Below are 18,363 nucleotides of genomic sequence, written 5' to 3'. Positions count from 1 at the left end.
ATGATGGTGGACTTCTTCAGACAGGTGGGGATGACGGCCTGTTCCAAGGACAGGTTGAAGATGTCAGTGAAAACCGGGGCCAGTTGGTCGGCACAGACTTTTAGGACGCGGCCGGGGATGCCGTCCGGTCCTGCTGCCTTCCTGATATCCACTTTTTTAAAGATCCGTCTCACCTCATGCTCTGTTACCCTGAACACTGAGTCTCCATCAGCAGACCCCCCCCCCCCCATTGCCGTGGTTTGTAGGCTGGTGTTGTTATTCACAGCCTCAAACCTTGCATAGAAGGAGTTGAGATCATTTGCTAAGGAGATGTCACTGTTCAGTTTGAGGGGGGTTCCTTTGTAGTCTGTCATTGTTCTGAGGCCCTGCCACATGCCTCTAGAGTCAGCCTGTTCAAACTGAAGTTCAACTTTATCCCTGTAACGCCGTTTTGCCTCTATTACTGCTCTCCTGACGTTGTATCTTGCCATCTTGTGTTCTTCCATGTTGCCTGTCACCAGCCCGGTGTTGTATGCTGATGTGCGCACTTTCAGAGCCTCACGGACGGATTTGTCTACCCAGGGCTTTTGATTTGGGTAGATATTAATTTTGGTGGTGGGGATTATTACTTCTACCTGAGTACAGACATAGTCAATCACCGTTTCGGTGTATTCGTTAATATTGGCTGTGTTATCACGGAGTACACTCCATTCTGTGCTTCCCAGCACTGCTTGGAGTGACTCTACTGACGTCACGGTCCAACGCTTAACCTCTCGCGAGACCACCGGCGTTCGCTTGAGACACTGTTTGTACTTAGGCAAAAGAAAAATTGCGGCGTGATCGCTTTTACCGAATGGACTAAGAGCCTGTGACTTGTACCCATTCTTAAATTGCGAGTATACATGGTCTAATATGTTCTCGCCTCTGGTGGGACAGGTCACATGCTGATAGAAATTCGGCAGCACCTTTTTAAGACGCGCGCTGTTGAAATCCCCCAAGACCAAAATGGCCGCGTCAACGTTAGCTGCCTGGAGTTTGTTTACCTCGTCGTGAAGTTTTGAAAGTGCGACCTCAGTGTTCGCGTGTGGTGGAATGTACACTCCGATGAGGATGATGGACGTTAACTCTCTTGGGAGGAAGAAGGGTCGACATTTTATCGTGATAAACTCCAGGTCTGGGGAGCAGTGGTTAGACATTTCTTTTGTGTTGCCTAAATCGCACCACTCCTTGTTTATCATGAAGGCGATGCCGCCTCCTTTCTTCTTTAGTGACTCTAATGCCGTCCGGTCTTTCCGTAGAACGAAGAAGTGGTCTGCCGGTTCTATTGCATGATTCGGGACATCTGGACTCAGCCAAGTTTCTGTGAAACAGAGGACGTTACAATCCCGAATGTCCCTCTGGAATTGGATCCTTGCTCTGATGTCGTCCAATTTGTTTCCTATCGATTGCACATTGGCCAACAATATGCTGGGCAATGTGGTTCTGTGTCGTTTGGACCTCAGTCTGTTCCGGACCCCGGCTCTCTTTCCTCGTCTTCGCGGCGGCTTTTGTTGTTGTCCGTGGCCGGCATAACAAAGGATCTCGGTGGGCCATTTCTGCTGTTCAGCGATCCGATCCAGAGAGCAATCCAAACGGTAAGTTTTTCTTAATCCAATGTCAATGATTGACTGACGGTCATACACATATAATGCACCAACAGTTGGTGCAAATAAAACTCCTAATACTATAAAAATTAACAAAATGAAGCACAGTCTCGTCGGAGCGATCAGAAAGGCAGCCATCACAGCAGCGCCAGTTCAGTAAAAACAACTTGAGGCTGATCCTGTTCAGACTCACCAGAACACTTAGTCGACACACAGGCAACACAGCAAACAGGGGTCCATGAAAAAGGAGTGAGAACATAGGCATCCTCCCGTGGAAGCATAGAGAGCGATGACGATGCCTCACACCACAGAACACTGCCGACGGACAACTCAGCAAACAGGACCCACGTAAAAGGAGTGAGAACATAGAAATCCTCCCGTGGAAGCATAGAGAGCGATGACGATGTCTCACACCAGGAACAAGGCCCATGGAGAGAGAGAGTAGGGCAGTAGATGGCACAACGTCTCACCCCAGAGACGCGGCGGTAGATGGTAGCAACGGAACGACCTGGCAATGAGTGGAAGGCAGTCAGCAGTTCTTGTAGTCTCCCGACGAGCTGAATGCCAACCACTCTCAGGTGCGTGAGCTGAATGTTCGGCACGCCCCCTCGTTGGGAAGCATGCAGTTCCTACCCAGCCCTCACACTTCTGACTCACTTGGAACTTCCTTAAGCGCCTAAGGAAGTAGCGGCGTTGCCGTGCCTTCTTCACTACACTGTCAATGTGTGTGGTCCATGTCAAGTCCTCGGATATGTGGACTCCAAGGTACTTAAAACTGTTCACTCTCAACCGGTGCCCCGTCGATGCTGAGGGGGCTGTAGTCCCTGACCCCCGACCTCCTAAAGTCCCCAATCATCTCTTTTGTTTTGCTGACATTCAGGGAGAGGCAGTTCTCCTGACACCACCGCGACAGATTCTTTACCTCTTCCAGGTAGGCCCTCTCATCGTTGGCAGAGATCAGGCCCACCACAACTGTGTCATCAGCAAATTTGATGATTGAGTTGTTGTTCCACTGTGCCACACAGTCGTGTGTGTGCAGCGAGTAGAGGAGGGGACTCAGAACACAGCCCCTATGTTGAGCATGATGGATGAGGAGGTGCAGTTGCCTGCTCTCACCACCTGGGGTCTACCCGTCAGGAAGTCCAAGACCCACTGGCAGAGGTCATAGTTCAAGCCCAGGTCCCTGAGCTTGGCTATGAATTTGGAGGGGACTATGGTATTGAATGCTGAACTGTAGTCGATGAACAGCATTCTCACATAGTTCCCCTGCCTCTTGTCCAGGTGTGATGCTGCTGTGTGCAGCACATGGGCTATGGCGTCCTCCGTGGAACTGTTGGGGCGATATGCAAATTGCAGGGGGTCCAGGTTGATGGGGAGGGAGGAACAGATGTAGCCCTTCACTAGCTTCTCAAAGCACTTCATGGCTATGGAGGTGAGGGCTACAGGGCGGTAGTCGTTGAGGCAAGCGGGTGTAGATTTTTTTGGGTACAGGGATAATGGTGGACTTCTTCAGACAGGTGGGGATGACAGCCTGTTCTAAGGACAGGTTAAATATGTCAGTGAATACCGGGGCCAGTTGGTCGGCACAGACTTTTAGGATGCGGCCAGGGATGCCGTCCGGTCCTACTGTCTTCCTGATATTCACTTTCTTAAAGGTCCTCCTCACCTCATGTTCTGTTAACCTGTCTCCATCGGCAGTGCCCCCCCCCCCCCCCCCCTCCATTGCAGTGGTTTGTAGGCTGGTGTTGTTATTCACAGCCTCAAACCTTGCATAGAAGGTATTGAGATCATTTGCTAAGGAGATGTCACTGTTCAGCTTGAGGGAGGTGCCTTTGTAATCTGTCATCGTTCTGAGGCCCTGCCACATACCTCTGGAGTCAGCCTGTTCAAACTGAAGTTCAACTTTATCCCTGTAATGCCGTTTTGCCTCTATTACTGTCCTTCTTACGTTGTAGCTCGCCGCCTTGTGTTCATTCATGTTGCCTGTCACAAGCCCGGCATTGTAGGCTGAGGTGCGCGCTTTCAGAGCCTCACAGATGGATTTATCTACCCAGGGCTTTTGGTTTGGGTAAACTCTAATTGTGGTAGAGGGGATTGTTTCTTCTACCAGAGTACAGACAAAGTCAAGCACCGTTTCAGTGTAGTCATTAATATTGTCTGTGTTATCACAGAACACACTCCAGTCTGTACATTCAAGTGCAGCTTGGAGCACTTCCTCTGATTCCCCAGACCAACGCTGCACATCTCGCGTTACTACAGGGGCGCGCTTGAGACTTTGTTTATACTTTAGCATAAGAAAGATGGCGTCGTGGTCCGATTTGCCGAAAGGACTAAGAGCCTGTGACTTGTACCCATTCTTAAATTGCGAGTAGCAATGGAATATGTTCTCGCCTCTGGTGGGACAAGTCACATGCTGATAGAAATTTGGCAACACCTTTTTAAGACTTGTGCTGTTGAAATCGCCCAAAACCAAAATAGCAGCGTCAACATTAGCTGTCTGAAGTTTATTTACCTCGTCGTGTAGCTTCGAGAGTGCGAAACCCAGTGTTTGCATGTGGTGGAATATACGCTCCGATCAGGATGATGGACGTTAACTCCCTCGGAAGAAAAAAAGGTCGGCATTTGATGGTAATAAACTCCAGGTTTGGGGAGCAATTCCTTTGCATGGATCGCACCATTCCTTTGCATGGATCGCACCATTCCTTGTTTACCATGAAAGCTACGCCGCCACCTCTTGTCTTTCCAGATTCTTCTGCCGTTCGGTCCTTGCAGAGAGCAAAGAAGTTTTCTGCCGGTTCTATTGCGTGGTTCGGGACATCCGGAGTCAACCAAGTCTCGGTGAAACAAAAGACGTTGCAGTTCCGAATGTCCCTCTGGAATTGGATTCTTGCTCTGATGTCGTCCAGTTTGTTTTCTATGGATTGTACATTGGCCAACAATATGCTGGGTAGGGTTGTCCTGTGAGCCCTCGATCTCAGTCTGTTTCGGATTCCAGCCCTCTTCCCTCGACGTCTCCTCTGCCTTGGAGGGTGGGTTAAACGGGGGGTCTGGAGGTCCTCCCCCAGGAAATTCTGAGCGTCAAACACTTAATTTCCTGCATTCTGGTGTACTTTTCTGCATCAATTTATGGTGGAAACGTCTTTATCTATGTAAAGGAAAAGACCACATTCAGGTACCCGCTGACACAAATATCATGGAATATAATGCAGTAAGGCTCTCAGGCATTTTGTATTGCTTTCAAATATTTATTCTCCTGTATTGTTTCTGCACATTCAAAACATATCACATGTATTTTGGGTTGTTTTTCTTAGAATCATGTACCAACAACAAAGTGTCGGCAGTCAAAATCACAAGAAATCAGGCGGCTGATTGGCGCAGTGGGCAAGGCGCTCGCCTCTAACGCAGGAGACGCTGGGTTCGAGCCCAGCTCTCGGCGTTGCTACCGGCTGGCCGGTCGTTCATACTAACACAATTGGCAAGTGTTAGAGGGTGGGAAAAGCCGGTGGGTGGGGATTTGACGTTGTGGACAGCGACTCCTACAGGTCTTACACGCCGGTGCGACAGAAGCAGGAAGTAGCGGGGGCAGCGTGAGCCTCCCACGCGTTACTCCTCGCCACTGAGAGTTTGAGCTGCTGTGGTGAAAAGATGCGACAGGCTGCCTCCTCATGTACCGGAGGGGACACGTGATGCAAGGCTTCTGTCCTCACTACAACCGACCTGTGGGAGGCATAGTCTAGCAACGATCAAGACAGGGGAGGGAAGGATTGGATATACGAAATTGGGATGGGAGAAAAATAGAAATCACAAGAAATCACATCTTTAAGGATTAGACTACTCTTACAGGTCTCATATTGTGCACGACAGTTTAACACTTTCTCCGCCAATAACGTCATAGAATGGGTTTCAAGTTCATGCGAATTCTGCCAGATCACGGCGTACGACGTTATTCTGATCATATTTCATATTTTCGCCATGGTATTCATATTTCACTCACGGATCATTGTCTGATGCTGTCTGAGCCGGCACAACTCTGCAACGCTTCAATACTGCCACCTGGTCGCTGATCGGCGAGTTGCCAAACCGGATATGCCCGTTGGAGCTCGGTCCGTCCCCTAAATCCGTCCGGCCACTTGTTTATCATCCCAGGACTCTAGCCACACACCGTGGATATGGATCGCTGCCATAACTCAATAATCCACATGATTTGGGCTGTTATTATTATTATACAAACCGGAAATGGATCGCCTCGATCCCCATCACATAACTGGGATCTGTTTGCTCCAGTATCATCGCCCAACGGTAAGAGGAGGTTGCCGTGAGTTTCAGCGTTTGTGTTTATTATTATCCATACAAACTGCTCTGATCTATATATCACCCATACTACATGAAGCATTTAACGACGATCACGGAATTAAAAACGACCCCCCCCCCCCCCCCCCCCCGTTCACCCGCGCATGATCAGTCACAACGTTTAGGACCATGTACAGTTGAAATTTTTAATATAGCGTCGATCGGTATCAAACGGCATTTGATCATCTAATATATGCATTTATGCCTATATCTATAGACGGTATTTTCCTTATATATTTTGGTTCTGGGCTACTATGCCAGTATGTTGTTTATCTATTTAAGTTTATCGTCTGCTAACTGGTACACATAAGCGAGGGCACATTTCCCCTGTACTGGCTTCCCTCCACTGGCTTCCTGTGTGTTTTCGAATAGATTTTAAGATAAGATAAGATATTCATTTATTGATCCCCTTGGGGGAATTCAGGCATCATAGCAGCATGGGGGATGGGGGGGGGGGGGTACAGGTGGTAAAAACAACACAAGCAGTGTAAACAAATAAGTCAATATAATTTACTATCTAACTAACTGAAATATACAGTGTTCACAGTATCACACAAGGTGCAGTATGCATAAGGTAGTGTTATAATTTACTATCTAACTAACTGAAATATACAGTATTCACAGTATCACAGTATTCACATAAGGTGCAGTATGCATAAGGTAGTGTTATTGTCCTTTTTAGGTTCCTATTAGTTCTAGTTGGATGTCTGGCAGCAGTCCCTGCCCACTGTTGTGGAGCCTGATGGCCGCTGGTATGAAGGACTGTCCGAGGCGGTTAGTTGAGTGTCGGGGGGTTTGAGTCTGTGGCTGAACGTGCTTCTCATCTTGACTAGCTCGTCGTAGAGGGGATGGGAGGGATTCTCCAGGATAGCAGCCAGCTTCCTTCTCATGCCCCTCTTTGCCATCACCTCTAGTCTGACGAGCTCGACTCCCACCACGGAGCTAGCCTTCCTCACCAGCTTGTTGAGTTTGTTGGTGTCCCTCGAGTTGGTGTAGCCCCCCCAGCATGCCACAGCATAGAAGAGGACGCTGGCCGGCCACTACAGACTGGTAGAATGACTGCAGCAGTCTATTGCAAACATTGAAGAACCTGAGTCTCCTCAGGAAGAACAGCCTGCTCTGTCCCTTCCTGTAGAGGGCCTCTGTGTTGTCCGACCAGTCCAGTTTATTGTTCCGGTGTACCCCAATGAACTTATATGACTCCACCTCCTCAACCTCCTCCCCACGGATGGTGATGGAAATCGGGGGGGGCCTCTTCTTGCCCCTCCGGAAGTCCACCGGTCTTGGTCTTGGTCTTACTGGTGTTGAGTTGGAGGTGGTTGCTGTCGCTCCACCCCACAAAGTTCTCCACCAGGGCTCTATACTCCTCCTCATCATTGTCGGTGATGTAGCTTACGATGGAGGAGTCGTCAGAGAACTTCTGCAGGTGGCACCCACTTGAGTTGTGGCAGAAGGTTTTACTGTTTGCTTTTAAATGTCTGAAAAGGCTTGGCACCGGGTTACCTCTCGGACCTGCTGGAACCTTATGTTCCTCCAAGGTCCCTCATGTCCTCTGATCCTGAAGTCCAGGCTGAAGCTTAGGGAGGACCGTGCTTTTGCAGTGGCAGCCCCAAAGCTCTGGAATGAGCTGCCTCTGCATGGTTGGGCAGGCCCCCACTCTGCAGGTGTTTAAATCACACCTCAAAACACATTTATTTCCTTTGGCTTTTGGTTTTCACACAGTTTGAGTGTTGTGTATTGTGTGCTTTTTATCTTTTTATCTTATGTAAATATTTGTTGTGGGACTTGTACAGCACTTTCGTCAACTTTGTTGTTTTTAAATGTGCTTTATAAATAAAGTGGATGGGATTGGATATTTTTGGTCGCTCCGCCTGTTGAGCGTTTGCTGTGCATCGTTTACATCCTGTATCGTCCGCAGGACTTTGACTACTTCACGGTGGAGCTGGAGAAGAGCGTGAAGGGGTTTGGCTTCAGTATCCGCGGAGGCAGAGAGTACAAGATGGACCTGTTTGTGCTGCGCCTTGCGGAGGACGGCCCCGCCATACGCAACGGCAGGATGAGGGTGAGCCCGCACGCCTCTCTCCAAAAGCTGCCTCACATGTACACAAGTGAATTCCTGTGTGTTTCTTGGGACACACCAAATATTATAGTAATACTACAGTGGATTGCTATAGAATCCATAGTATTTCCATGGTAAAACCACAGGAATACCATACTCGCTACAGTATTTCTGTGGTAAATCTATGGTATGTATGAGAAAAAACACAGGAATACTATGAATCACTGCAGTATTTCAGTGGTAAATCTATAGTGTGTATGGAAAAAAACACAGGAATACTATGAATAGCTACAGTATTTCAGTGGTAAATATATAGTGTGTACAAAACTACACGGGCGACAGTGGCTCGGGAGGTAGAGCAGTCGTCTGGCAATCAGGGAGGTTAACTTAACCCCTAATTGCTCCAGATGAGCAGGTTGGCACCTTGCATGGTTGCCTCCGCCGTCGGTGTGTGAATGTGTGAGTGAATGGGTAAATGTGAGTAACAAATTGTAAAGCGTTTTGGACGCTTTGTAAGCGCTATATAAAAAAAGCAGCCATTTACCATTTACAAAAAAAACACAGGAATACTATGAATCACTGCAGTATATCTATAGTGTGTATGGGGAAAAAATACAGGAATACTATGAATCACTACAGTATTACTGTGGTAAATCTATAGTGTGTATCAAAGAACACAGGAATACTATGAATCACTACAGTATTTCTGTGGTAAATCTATAGTGTGTATCAAAGAACACAGGAATACTATGAATCACTGCAGTATTACTGTGGTAAATCTATAGTGTGTATCAAAGAACACAGGAATACTATGAATCACTGCAGTATTATTACTGTGGTAAATATAGTGTGTATCAAAGAACACAGGAATACTATGAATCACTGCAGTATTAATGTGGTAAATCTATAGTGTGTATGAAAATAAAACACAGGAATACTATGAATAGCTACAGTATATCTATAGTTTGTATGGAAAAAAAACCACAACAACACTAAAGGTTTGGCTGTAGTTCATTTTAAAATGGGCAGTCCTCTTCAAGGTCTCCTGTTCTACTAAGGGCAGTCATATATATACTCTTATTGATTCATTGGCTATCTGCCCTGTCCGTCCCTGTGTCTCTCCCAGGTAGGGGACCAGATCATAGAGATTAACGGGGACAGCACTCGAGACATGACTCATGCCCGTGCCATTGAACTCATCAAGGCAGGGGGGAGGCGGGTCAGGCTGCTGCTGAAGAGGGGAAGCGGACAGGTCCCGGAATATGGTGGGTTCTCCTGACTGACACCCATTTAAAGCGACACTATGTAACTTTTATCCATGAGCTGCAGTGCTTTCCCTAACCGCTGCTGCCTTCAGGTGAAAACCCCAGAACAGGTGTTTGTGACGTCATGTCCAGGACACCCGTTAAAAACTGTGATATATAACTTTTATCCATGAGCTGCGGTGCTTTCCACCCGTTAAACCTGCAGTATGGAACTTTTTCAGTGAACAGTGCCCAAAGTCACTTTGCTGGAAGAAATACTTTTTTTGTTGCCATTTTCTCTCATCCTCCATGTTTAGACAAGGTGGAGCTACCATAGTGCAGCTTTAAGCCCCTATCTGTACATCCAATCGTACTCTCTGTTCCACTATTCCTCTTGCTCTTCCATGCTAGAGATTAAACTTGACCTGGAAGATGGGTCCTCATTCTCGAACGGACATACGTAAAAGTTACCAAGGACTTCCTCCGTAACTCGATTTACATACTTATTCGGCATTCTCGAAAAGGCTTTGTATTGTAAATTCGTTGTAGGATTTACGAACTTGAAAAGGCAGCCGTAAGTCAGACAAACCGCTGTGCACCCGTGTTTTCAACAGCTTTCTCTGGGACAAGTCATTGGGGATTGCCAATACTACAGACATCCGTGGAATTAAATAATTATAATGATAATAAATATGACAATATTTATATCATTAACAATTACGTTTTGCATTTATAGTCCTGACTCAATGAAGCATTGTGTGCATTATACACACACACTGCAAACTAAATAAATAAGAACTAAACCGATCGCCGCGGATATAGCTACTGTATAGTGGAATATACTGTATTAATATGCCATATACTGTCTTCTTCGCTATGATATTATTTATTGTTGGTTTGATTTATTCCTATTGCTAGAACTAAATAAATGCGTGGAGAAAAGGCTTAGTGAGGCAGCCTCAGTGCACAGTAAGTCTGTAGAACATGACATATTAGCATGACATCTCATTTAGTAATGTCAATACTGAACGACTGCGCGATTGGCTCTTGACAAGCGCACAGTTGTTCAGTATTGACATTACTCAATTAGATGTCTGGGTTTCATTACCTGTGCATTGTATGTTACTATTGCACTCTGGTTGGATGGTGTATTGTACTTGTGCTGTATAATGACAATACATTTTAATCTAATCTCATTTTGAGATCAGTCGCAAATCGCTTCTGCGCTACCTGTTGAATGGGTCAGCATGGTGCAGATGCAATGCCAAACCTCTCGCTGTTTTTCACACGCCTCCTTAGCCTTATAAGGAACTGGCGGGCGTGTCTGTATGCAAATTAAGGTGTACGAGAACGTGCTTTGATGTTTAAGAATGAGTGACGTATTTCATTCAGGAAACCCAGCTGCGAAGATTTTGGCCACTTAGGGAGACAGTTTCACACGTTCAGGAATCCGGAGGAGGATTTTTGTAAATTTGTTAGTACAAAATTTTTACCAAGATATTTACAAAGGTACTTATGAACATGTTTGAGAATGAGGACCAATGTCCCCAACCCCCCTAACCCCACCCTGCTCTATCCACAAGAGAGCTGCCTGGCTCCATGTTCTCCCAGGTGGCCAGGATGAGAGCACTAACAAGCATGTACCTTGTTACTATGTGTTTCACTATTAAACCTATATTGATCATGAAGATCCTTCTACGACATAATTGATGAGTCCAGTTCCACGACACCAATTAACAAAATCACCAGGATGTTGCTAGCTAGCTAGATAATGTTAGCCAGTTGTGCTAGCGTTAGTTAGTTGCCAGGTACTGACGTCAGCATTGCCAAAGATGGGACAGTAATGGCTAGCAGGCATCCACATTACAGCCAGCTGCATTGCATTGTGGACTTGTCACATGATTTGCTTGACATCATGGCAACTTCATGGAACTCTGCCCTTGCAGTACACTGTAGCTTCTGTACTTTTCTGACCCAAGGATACACTAAAAAACACGATGAAAGCTTTACTCTGATCTGCTTCTACTTGATAACCTAACCTTGTCATTAATGCCACTCTGCATTATGCCTCTTGCTTCACCATCTTCTGCTCTCTGTGTTCCTGTGAAAATGTAACTCAACTGCTGTCTAAAACCAGGCTAATGTGAACCAGCGGTAGCTCCTAAATGTCTGTATCCTAATCCTATATATCGCTGCTGTCCGGCAAAACAACCTGGTACCTTCAAGCGGTGAACTTTTCAAGGACAAAGAAAAACAACAACATTTTCAGATTGACACCTGTGTAATTTTGAGGTTATACATTGGAGTTTTTAACAAATGTTCAATGTTAGCTTGCTAGCTAATGTTGCGTAACGTTGCTAACGTATGTTGCTAACATTAGCTTGCTAGCTAATGGGTCGACCATAATGTAGATTAAGCACTATTGGTTACTGTAAACGCCAATCAAAATCAAAAGTCCCCCCCAAGCTTCCTTTTTTTTTCTTCAGGAAACATATAAATATGTGGAATCAAATAGTATTTTGCTAGCCATTTCATGTGGACTTCAAACTTTCTCACAACATTAGAGAACCCTGTAAACGTCCATTTCAAGTGAATAGACCTCTCTCACACGTGTCATAAGTTCCCTTGCCAAAATAAGGGAGGGCAGGTTCTTGGGCATGAGAAAATTAATGGGTTATATTACAATCTTCATGTGTGATTCACACAGGCTCTTTACTGTGAAGAAGGTCTTCTAATATACATTTCTAGTCTCTGATAAGGCAGGGGATTTCCAATTTCGAAGCAGCAGTTAAAAAGGAAAATCGCTTGCCAAAACTAGCTTAGCAGTGCAGATTTTGTCACCTGACATCACCAGCGTTGGTGCATTCTCATTGCGCGGGGCGCAACAAAATCGCAACATCCGGTCCTTTAGTGTTAAAACGGTAACGTTAACGAACCAGTGCTGTGGGGATGTAGGCCTAAGGGAACATAGAGCTGCAGGAACATAGGGCTGTAGGAACATAGGGATGTGGGAACATAGGGCTGCAGGAACATAGTGCTGTAGGAACATAGGGCTGTGGGAACATAGGGCTGTAGGAACATAGGGCTGTAGGAACATAGGGCTGTAGGAACATAGGGCTGTAGGAACATAGGGCTGTAGGAACATAGGGCTGAGGGAACACAGGGCTGTAGGAACATAGGGCTGTAGGAACATAGGGCTGTGGGAACATAGGGCTGTAGGAACATAGGGCTGTAGGAACATAGGGCTGTAGGAACATAGGGCTGAGGGAACATAGGGCTGAGGAACAAAGGGCTGTAGGAACATAGGGCTGTGGGAACATAGGGCTGTAGGAACATAGGGCTGAGGGAACATAGGGCTGTAGGAACATAGGGCTGTAGGAATAGGGATGTGGGAACATGGGCTGCAGGAACATAGTGCTGTAGGAACATAGGGCTGTAGGAACATAGGATGTGGGAACATAGGGCTGTAGGAACATAGGGCTGACCCCAAAATGACTGGTAAAAGGAAAACACTGCTCATTTCCCCATAGGCGAGAGGGGGAAAAAAGGAACCAAGATTGTCAAAATGACGATTCACCTGATTCGAAAATCACCCAATTGGAGATACGAGGGCCCGACAGTAGCGATGTGTGTGTTAAACCCTCTGCTTGAAGTCTAATGATCGGTATAGGCTTTTACTTACCCTCCCTTAGGAATGGTACCTTCCAACCTCTCCATGTGCATGAAAGGTGACACTCTAAGCTCCCCTATTTCTTCCTAATGGGCCACTCTAAAGACACGGTTCGTGAAAAGCTGCATGCTTCTCTCTCTCTCCATGCTAATTCTGCTGTGTGCATGTGTGTGTGTGTATACATACTGTGTGTGTACAGTCAGTGTGAATGCAGTGCGGTGCGTTAGTGGGTTTGTGCACGTTTGCATGAGTTCACGTATAAAAAAAAAAGGCAGACTTGTGTGTTTTATACAAGCACACTGTGTGTGTGTGTGTGTGTGTGTGTGTGTGTGTGTGTGTGTTGTGTGTGTGTGTGTGTGTGTGTGTGTGTGTGTGTGTGTGTGTGTGTATGCGTGTGTGTGTGTGTGTGTGCGCGTGCGTGTGCGTGTAGTAGAAAAAGCAATCATGTTTGAAGTGAACCTCTAGATGAACCTGTATCGTGGTGAAGGGTGCAGTGAAGTGGAGCATGTGTAAAAGTGAATCTGTTGTCTGCGTTGCGCGAGGTCATCTTCTCACACAGCGGCTGTGCAAACCAATCTACCGGGGGGGGGGGGGGGGGGGGGTGTAGCGTTTTTCATGCACTCAGTGATTCCTACCCTGGGTAATGACGATGAACGTGTCTGTATTGTGCGAATCAGGCTGAGGGTATGTGGATAGATCCTTGGATTAGCATATCCACCATGAGGCCCTACAGGGTGTGCTGTGCTCACGGGCATTTGCATGCATTATTGCATGACAGTGTTCTACAGGTGTGCTGTGGTGTGTGTGTGTGCACGTGCAGGTGTGCATATGTCCTCTCTCTCTCTCTCTCTCTCTCTCTCTCTCTCTCTCTCTCTCTCTCTCTCTCTCTCTCTTCTACTCTATCTCTCTCTGTGGTGCATGCTCTGCTTTATTCTTCTTAGCCCGTCTCTAATTTCATTGCCTTGCCTCCCAGCAGACTGTGCGCGCCCTGGATACCCTTCCTACAGCCACCCTGCCCTGCAGGAAGTGACCCTAGGATCCCCAGCCCACTGCATTGCTCTCATCCCATCTAGCCTCAGCCCAGACTCCCCCTACCAGCTCCTCTCTAGAGGCCACAGTGTGCATGGCAGGCCAGGCTCCACAGCTGACAGACCAAGGCTCCATGAGAGGGGCCACTGGTGGCAGGTCCACCCAGCAGAGGTACACCATCAGGGGCAGGGAACCCCTCAGGGGGACGGGAGGTGGAAGGGGGACCAGTAGAGACCCAACCATGGCCCTTGCCTCCCAAAGCCTCCCGTGGGAGGTCCATGGAGAGAAGAGAGAGGGAGGGAGACTAGCACCCCCTGCTGTGAGAGAAAGGACCTGCACACTCAGGCTACAAGCACGGTCTGGCCCTGGGACCCATATCTGAGTGTGAATTTGAATGGAGGCTCCCGGGCAGCGGGGGACGGCGGCGATGGACGTGTCAACCTCCAGGAGAGGATGGAGCCGAGAGGTCCGCTGCCCAGAGATGAAGAGAGGGCCCCCGGCCACACTGGGCTCTGCTGCCCCTCCAAAGTCACGGAGGGCCCCGCTGCTAGGAGTGCAGCCGCGTCCCCTGGGCCCTGGAACGTCCCCGGGTCTGATAAACTGCCCGGCACCCTGAGGTCCTGGACCTCCACAGTAAGCAGATAGACTGGATCTAGCTAGTTTGGACTGGCTCAGAATGTCTGGCTCTACATAGGCAACCCCCCCCCCCCCCCCCCACACACACACACGTTCAATTCACCATCCGATCTGAGAGAAATATATGTGTATCTCCTGCTCTCTCTCTCTCTCTCTCTCTCTCTCTCTCTCTCTTTCTATCTATCCATCTCCGTTCCTTCTGAAAACTTTCTTTTTTTGGTTTGTTTCATATCTTACAAGATGATTACTACAGTAACTACACCCACCACCTTAAAAAAGAAGAGAAGCAGATGGACCTTCAACAGCTGTTGCAACATATAGTGTATAACGTGACGGGAGACGGTCCTCTCGACACGCAGACATTTCAATCCCTCGGACACGAGAACTTAACGAGAACTCAAACGTTCAATATCACCAGAAGAATCAGAATCACTATTGTGCGTGTGGTTCTGCGCTGAGCCGTCGACTTGTACCTTTAACCACTCTACTCATATCGGACTCGGATTGAACGGTTTTAGTGCAATGCAGCCTCAGACGAGGACACGGTTTGTCGGGAGAGAGAGAGAGAGAGAGAGAGAGAGAGAGAGAGAGAGAGAGAGAGAGAGAGAGAGAGAGAGAGAGAGAGAGAGAGAGAGGGGGAGAGAGAGAGAGAGAGAGAGAGAGAGAGAGAGAGAGAGAGAGAGAGAGAGAGATGTACGGCACGTCGAGGAGGATTTCACTTTCTGTGCAGAGGAGAGAACGAGACTGAGGCAGGGCCATGGGAGGCGGAGGCACTGTCACCAAAACGTCACCCTGAGACCCCAGAGGCTCCTGGAGGACACGGCACTGACTGATGAGAGTGTGAGAGATAGAGAGCGAGTGAGAGAGAGAGAGAGCTCCATTAACAAGACATATGTTTAGATCTTACATGCCTATCAATATATCATATACTGCAAATGTAAAGATGTGAAAAATATGTACATTTGGTCATCTCAAAAAACATACCTATCTGTGTTTTTCTTTTCGTTGTAGTTAGATACATTGTAAAGAGAAAACAAACAAACGAAAAAAGATTACAAAGAAAATACCGGGACATTATTTTAAAAAGATCCATATTTCCACAACCTCGTCTATAACTACATATCAAAGACTCTGAGAAGTCGGCGAACCCTCCCCAAACCGTTGAGAGATGCAGTGTCTCCTCTCACACACAGGGACGCACACCCTTCGTGGAGCCGACACTTTGGTACTTGTGTGAAACAAATCCTTCTTTCATTTCCCCCACATCACCAATCAAATGGAACTTTTGAGTGGTTTAAAAAAGAAATCTGTTAGCTCATATTAGCATTCAGTGAGTTATATTTCGTTACTGGCTACGCGTCTTGCTCGCCTATTTAACTGGCTCGTTTATACCTATTGTATACATTGAAAGTATTTCTCATGCACCTTACATCTATCCAGCCACGCCCACCTCCGGCTATGTATACTGTATAACCCTGTGGCGTGACTGTGCTCCTCCTCCCTTGTTCTTTCATTCGAAAGTGTTTTGCTCAGAAGCATCTCTGCAGTGTGAGAGTTAGAGGTAGTGTTTGATAAGTGAATTTAGTTTAGAGATGCAATGCCACCAACCAAAAAGTCCTTTTCAGGACTCCACTGGCGCTTCCATCTCTCGGCCTCCACCGCTCATCGCGGGGGTTCCCTGGACGTGCTGTCATGGCAGGCGGGTGAGCCCTCGCGGCGTGCGGTGCCGAGTTTGAGCCGCCCGGAGGCCGTGGAGGGTCCCTCGCGTGTGAGGAGGATCCCCGGCGTCCCCGTCAGTCTGGGTAGACCACCAACCAGCCCAGGTGTGGTCTCTCTGATGGCGGATGTCTTGCGGCTCAAACTTTCCGTTCAGGCTTGCTCCCGTCCGACGGTGAGCAAGCGTGAGCGGAAGGTTTGAGCCGCAAACAGAAAAACGAAATGATATGAGGCCTCGGCCACTGGACCCGGGGGCAGGGTCACGTCCCACGGGACGGTCTTTTGCTGACCCCCCCCTAACGGGACTGGCCTGCTCTGCCGCCCTACAGTTAACGTATTGTTTTAAATCTTTTTATTTTCATGAGGTTTCACATTCAATCGACAGATCTACAGAATGTTCAGTGTCACTCTCATGACAGTTAACGTATTGGGAATGGGAAGTCGTGCATCTGGTCCCAGGTGTTACAACACTGTCTGGGGGACCGGCACGCCCTGGTGGTTCAACAGGTACTGTTTTTTGAGCAGTCAGCCCTCTAAACGCCCCCTGTGTGGCTCATGGTCAAAGGGGCAGCGTGTCTCCTCCAGGCACGGTCGAGCCCTGCTCTCGCACAGTCGAGAACCTGTCAGCCTGGGTTAAAGGAGCAATCCTCCTCAAGGAGTGGATGTCTCCTCAGTATGCCAGTGATCACATGGCATACCAGACGTCCCGTCCCCCCCCCCCCCCCCCCCGCCTGGTACACAGGTTATAAAGGAGCGGCTACATCAGGGTATCAGGACTCATCCTGAACCTCCACCTACCAGTCAACGGTTTGTTAGAATGTAAGGCACAGTGGCCCTGACGAAGGGGAGGTGGTGTCACAAACAACGCCTGTGGAGGACATGTATTCTGCAGCTTCGTTGTCCTCGCCAGGTCCCTTGGTTGGGTTCTAGCTCATGAACCTGACAGAGAGCCCTGTTTCTCGTGCGGTCCATAGGGTTGGAACCTCCTCTGCATCCCGTCGCTAGGTAGCGGGCGGGATTATATACATAGCCGGAGGTGGGCGTGGCTGGATAGATGTAAGGTGCATGAGAAGTACTTTCAATGTATACAATAGGTATAAACAAGCCAGTTCAATAGGCGAGCAAGACGCTTGCCAGTAATCATATAACTAGGATAACTTCATTATCGTGCGAACACGACTCGGATCACAAGTCAGTCGCACGGTCGTAAAAAAACGCAGAGATATGAGCTGTTGGTTGTTCTCTATTAATTCAAATTGCACAACGAAAACGTTTCGTCCAGTCTATATTTCTCCCACCCCCCAACATTTCTATGCCTTTTTACTTTGCTAAATGTACCACATCACTGTGGGAGGGAGGGAGGGGGGCACAGGTGTAGGGGAGCAGAGGAGGGACATTTGGGACACGCGGTGGGGCGGAGTGCCTTACTGAAACTAATGCAGAGCTGTTACTGTGATCGCTTTTGTTTCTGCGTGAGTGTGTTTTAGGAACAGGATGTAAAGCAGATGGTAGAGACCACACACACACACACATAAGCCTGGTCTTAGGCGGCGTCGCTGCTTATCTTTGGATCGAAAAAACCCCAAATATACATACAGTTATCTCGATGCACTCTTACCTATGTAGACTATACGTTTGCCCTTTCCCCCCTAGCGTTCGAAGAGGGGACAACGTCATGTAGCCTGTCTCTTCTGTGAGAGAGTACATCTCTCTCGAAGGTAAACCTGCATAGTAGGCTTTTGGTTTCTGCTCCGTCCGACGAGTCTCTCTCTCCGAGCTTTATTTATTCATTTTTATATAAAGAAAATATACCAACTTCTTCCACAGTGGAGCCCCCTCGGCGCCAAACGCTTTATAGAAAAATCTCGACTCGATTATTTCGGATGAACTCTTTTGTTGAAATTGAAGTTGGAATGTCACATCTGTTGGAATTTGTAAAAGTATGTTACTGGTATAGTAAAAGGCATGCTGCTACTGAAACTGAAAACACCAAACAAGTCGGTATCCTGTCCTCCCGCATCCATTTCTCTCTATAAG

The 18,363-nt window shown here is 47.7% G+C and overlaps 1 protein-coding gene across 1 annotated transcript in view; it reads left to right on the top strand.

Annotated features, from left to right (window-relative positions):
• The window catches only part of magi2b (membrane associated guanylate kinase, WW and PDZ domain containing 2b), a gene marked incomplete at its 3' end in the record, with an annotated part of 475,453 nt that extends 460,834 nt beyond the window's left edge, over nucleotides 1-14,619 (top strand). The window contains 6 exon segments of the mRNA XM_084335313.1: nucleotides 7,891-8,034; nucleotides 9,158-9,296; nucleotides 13,922-13,980; nucleotides 13,982-14,157; nucleotides 14,159-14,269; nucleotides 14,271-14,619. Of these exon segments, the coding sequence (XP_084191439.1) occupies nucleotides 7,891-8,034; nucleotides 9,158-9,296; nucleotides 13,922-13,980; nucleotides 13,982-14,157; nucleotides 14,159-14,269; nucleotides 14,271-14,619 (978 nt within the window).
• Between the last annotated feature and the right edge of the window lie 3,744 nt (nucleotides 14,620-18,363).

This window comes from Notolepis coatsorum (genome assembly GCF_963971535.1).
Source record: "Notolepis coatsorum genome assembly, chromosome: 18".
In the NCBI taxonomy this organism is placed as follows: Eukaryota; Metazoa; Chordata; class Actinopteri; order Aulopiformes; family Paralepididae; genus Notolepis; species Notolepis coatsorum.
Note: the sequence above shows the minus strand (reverse complement) of the source record. Positions and strands in the feature narration are given on the sequence as shown.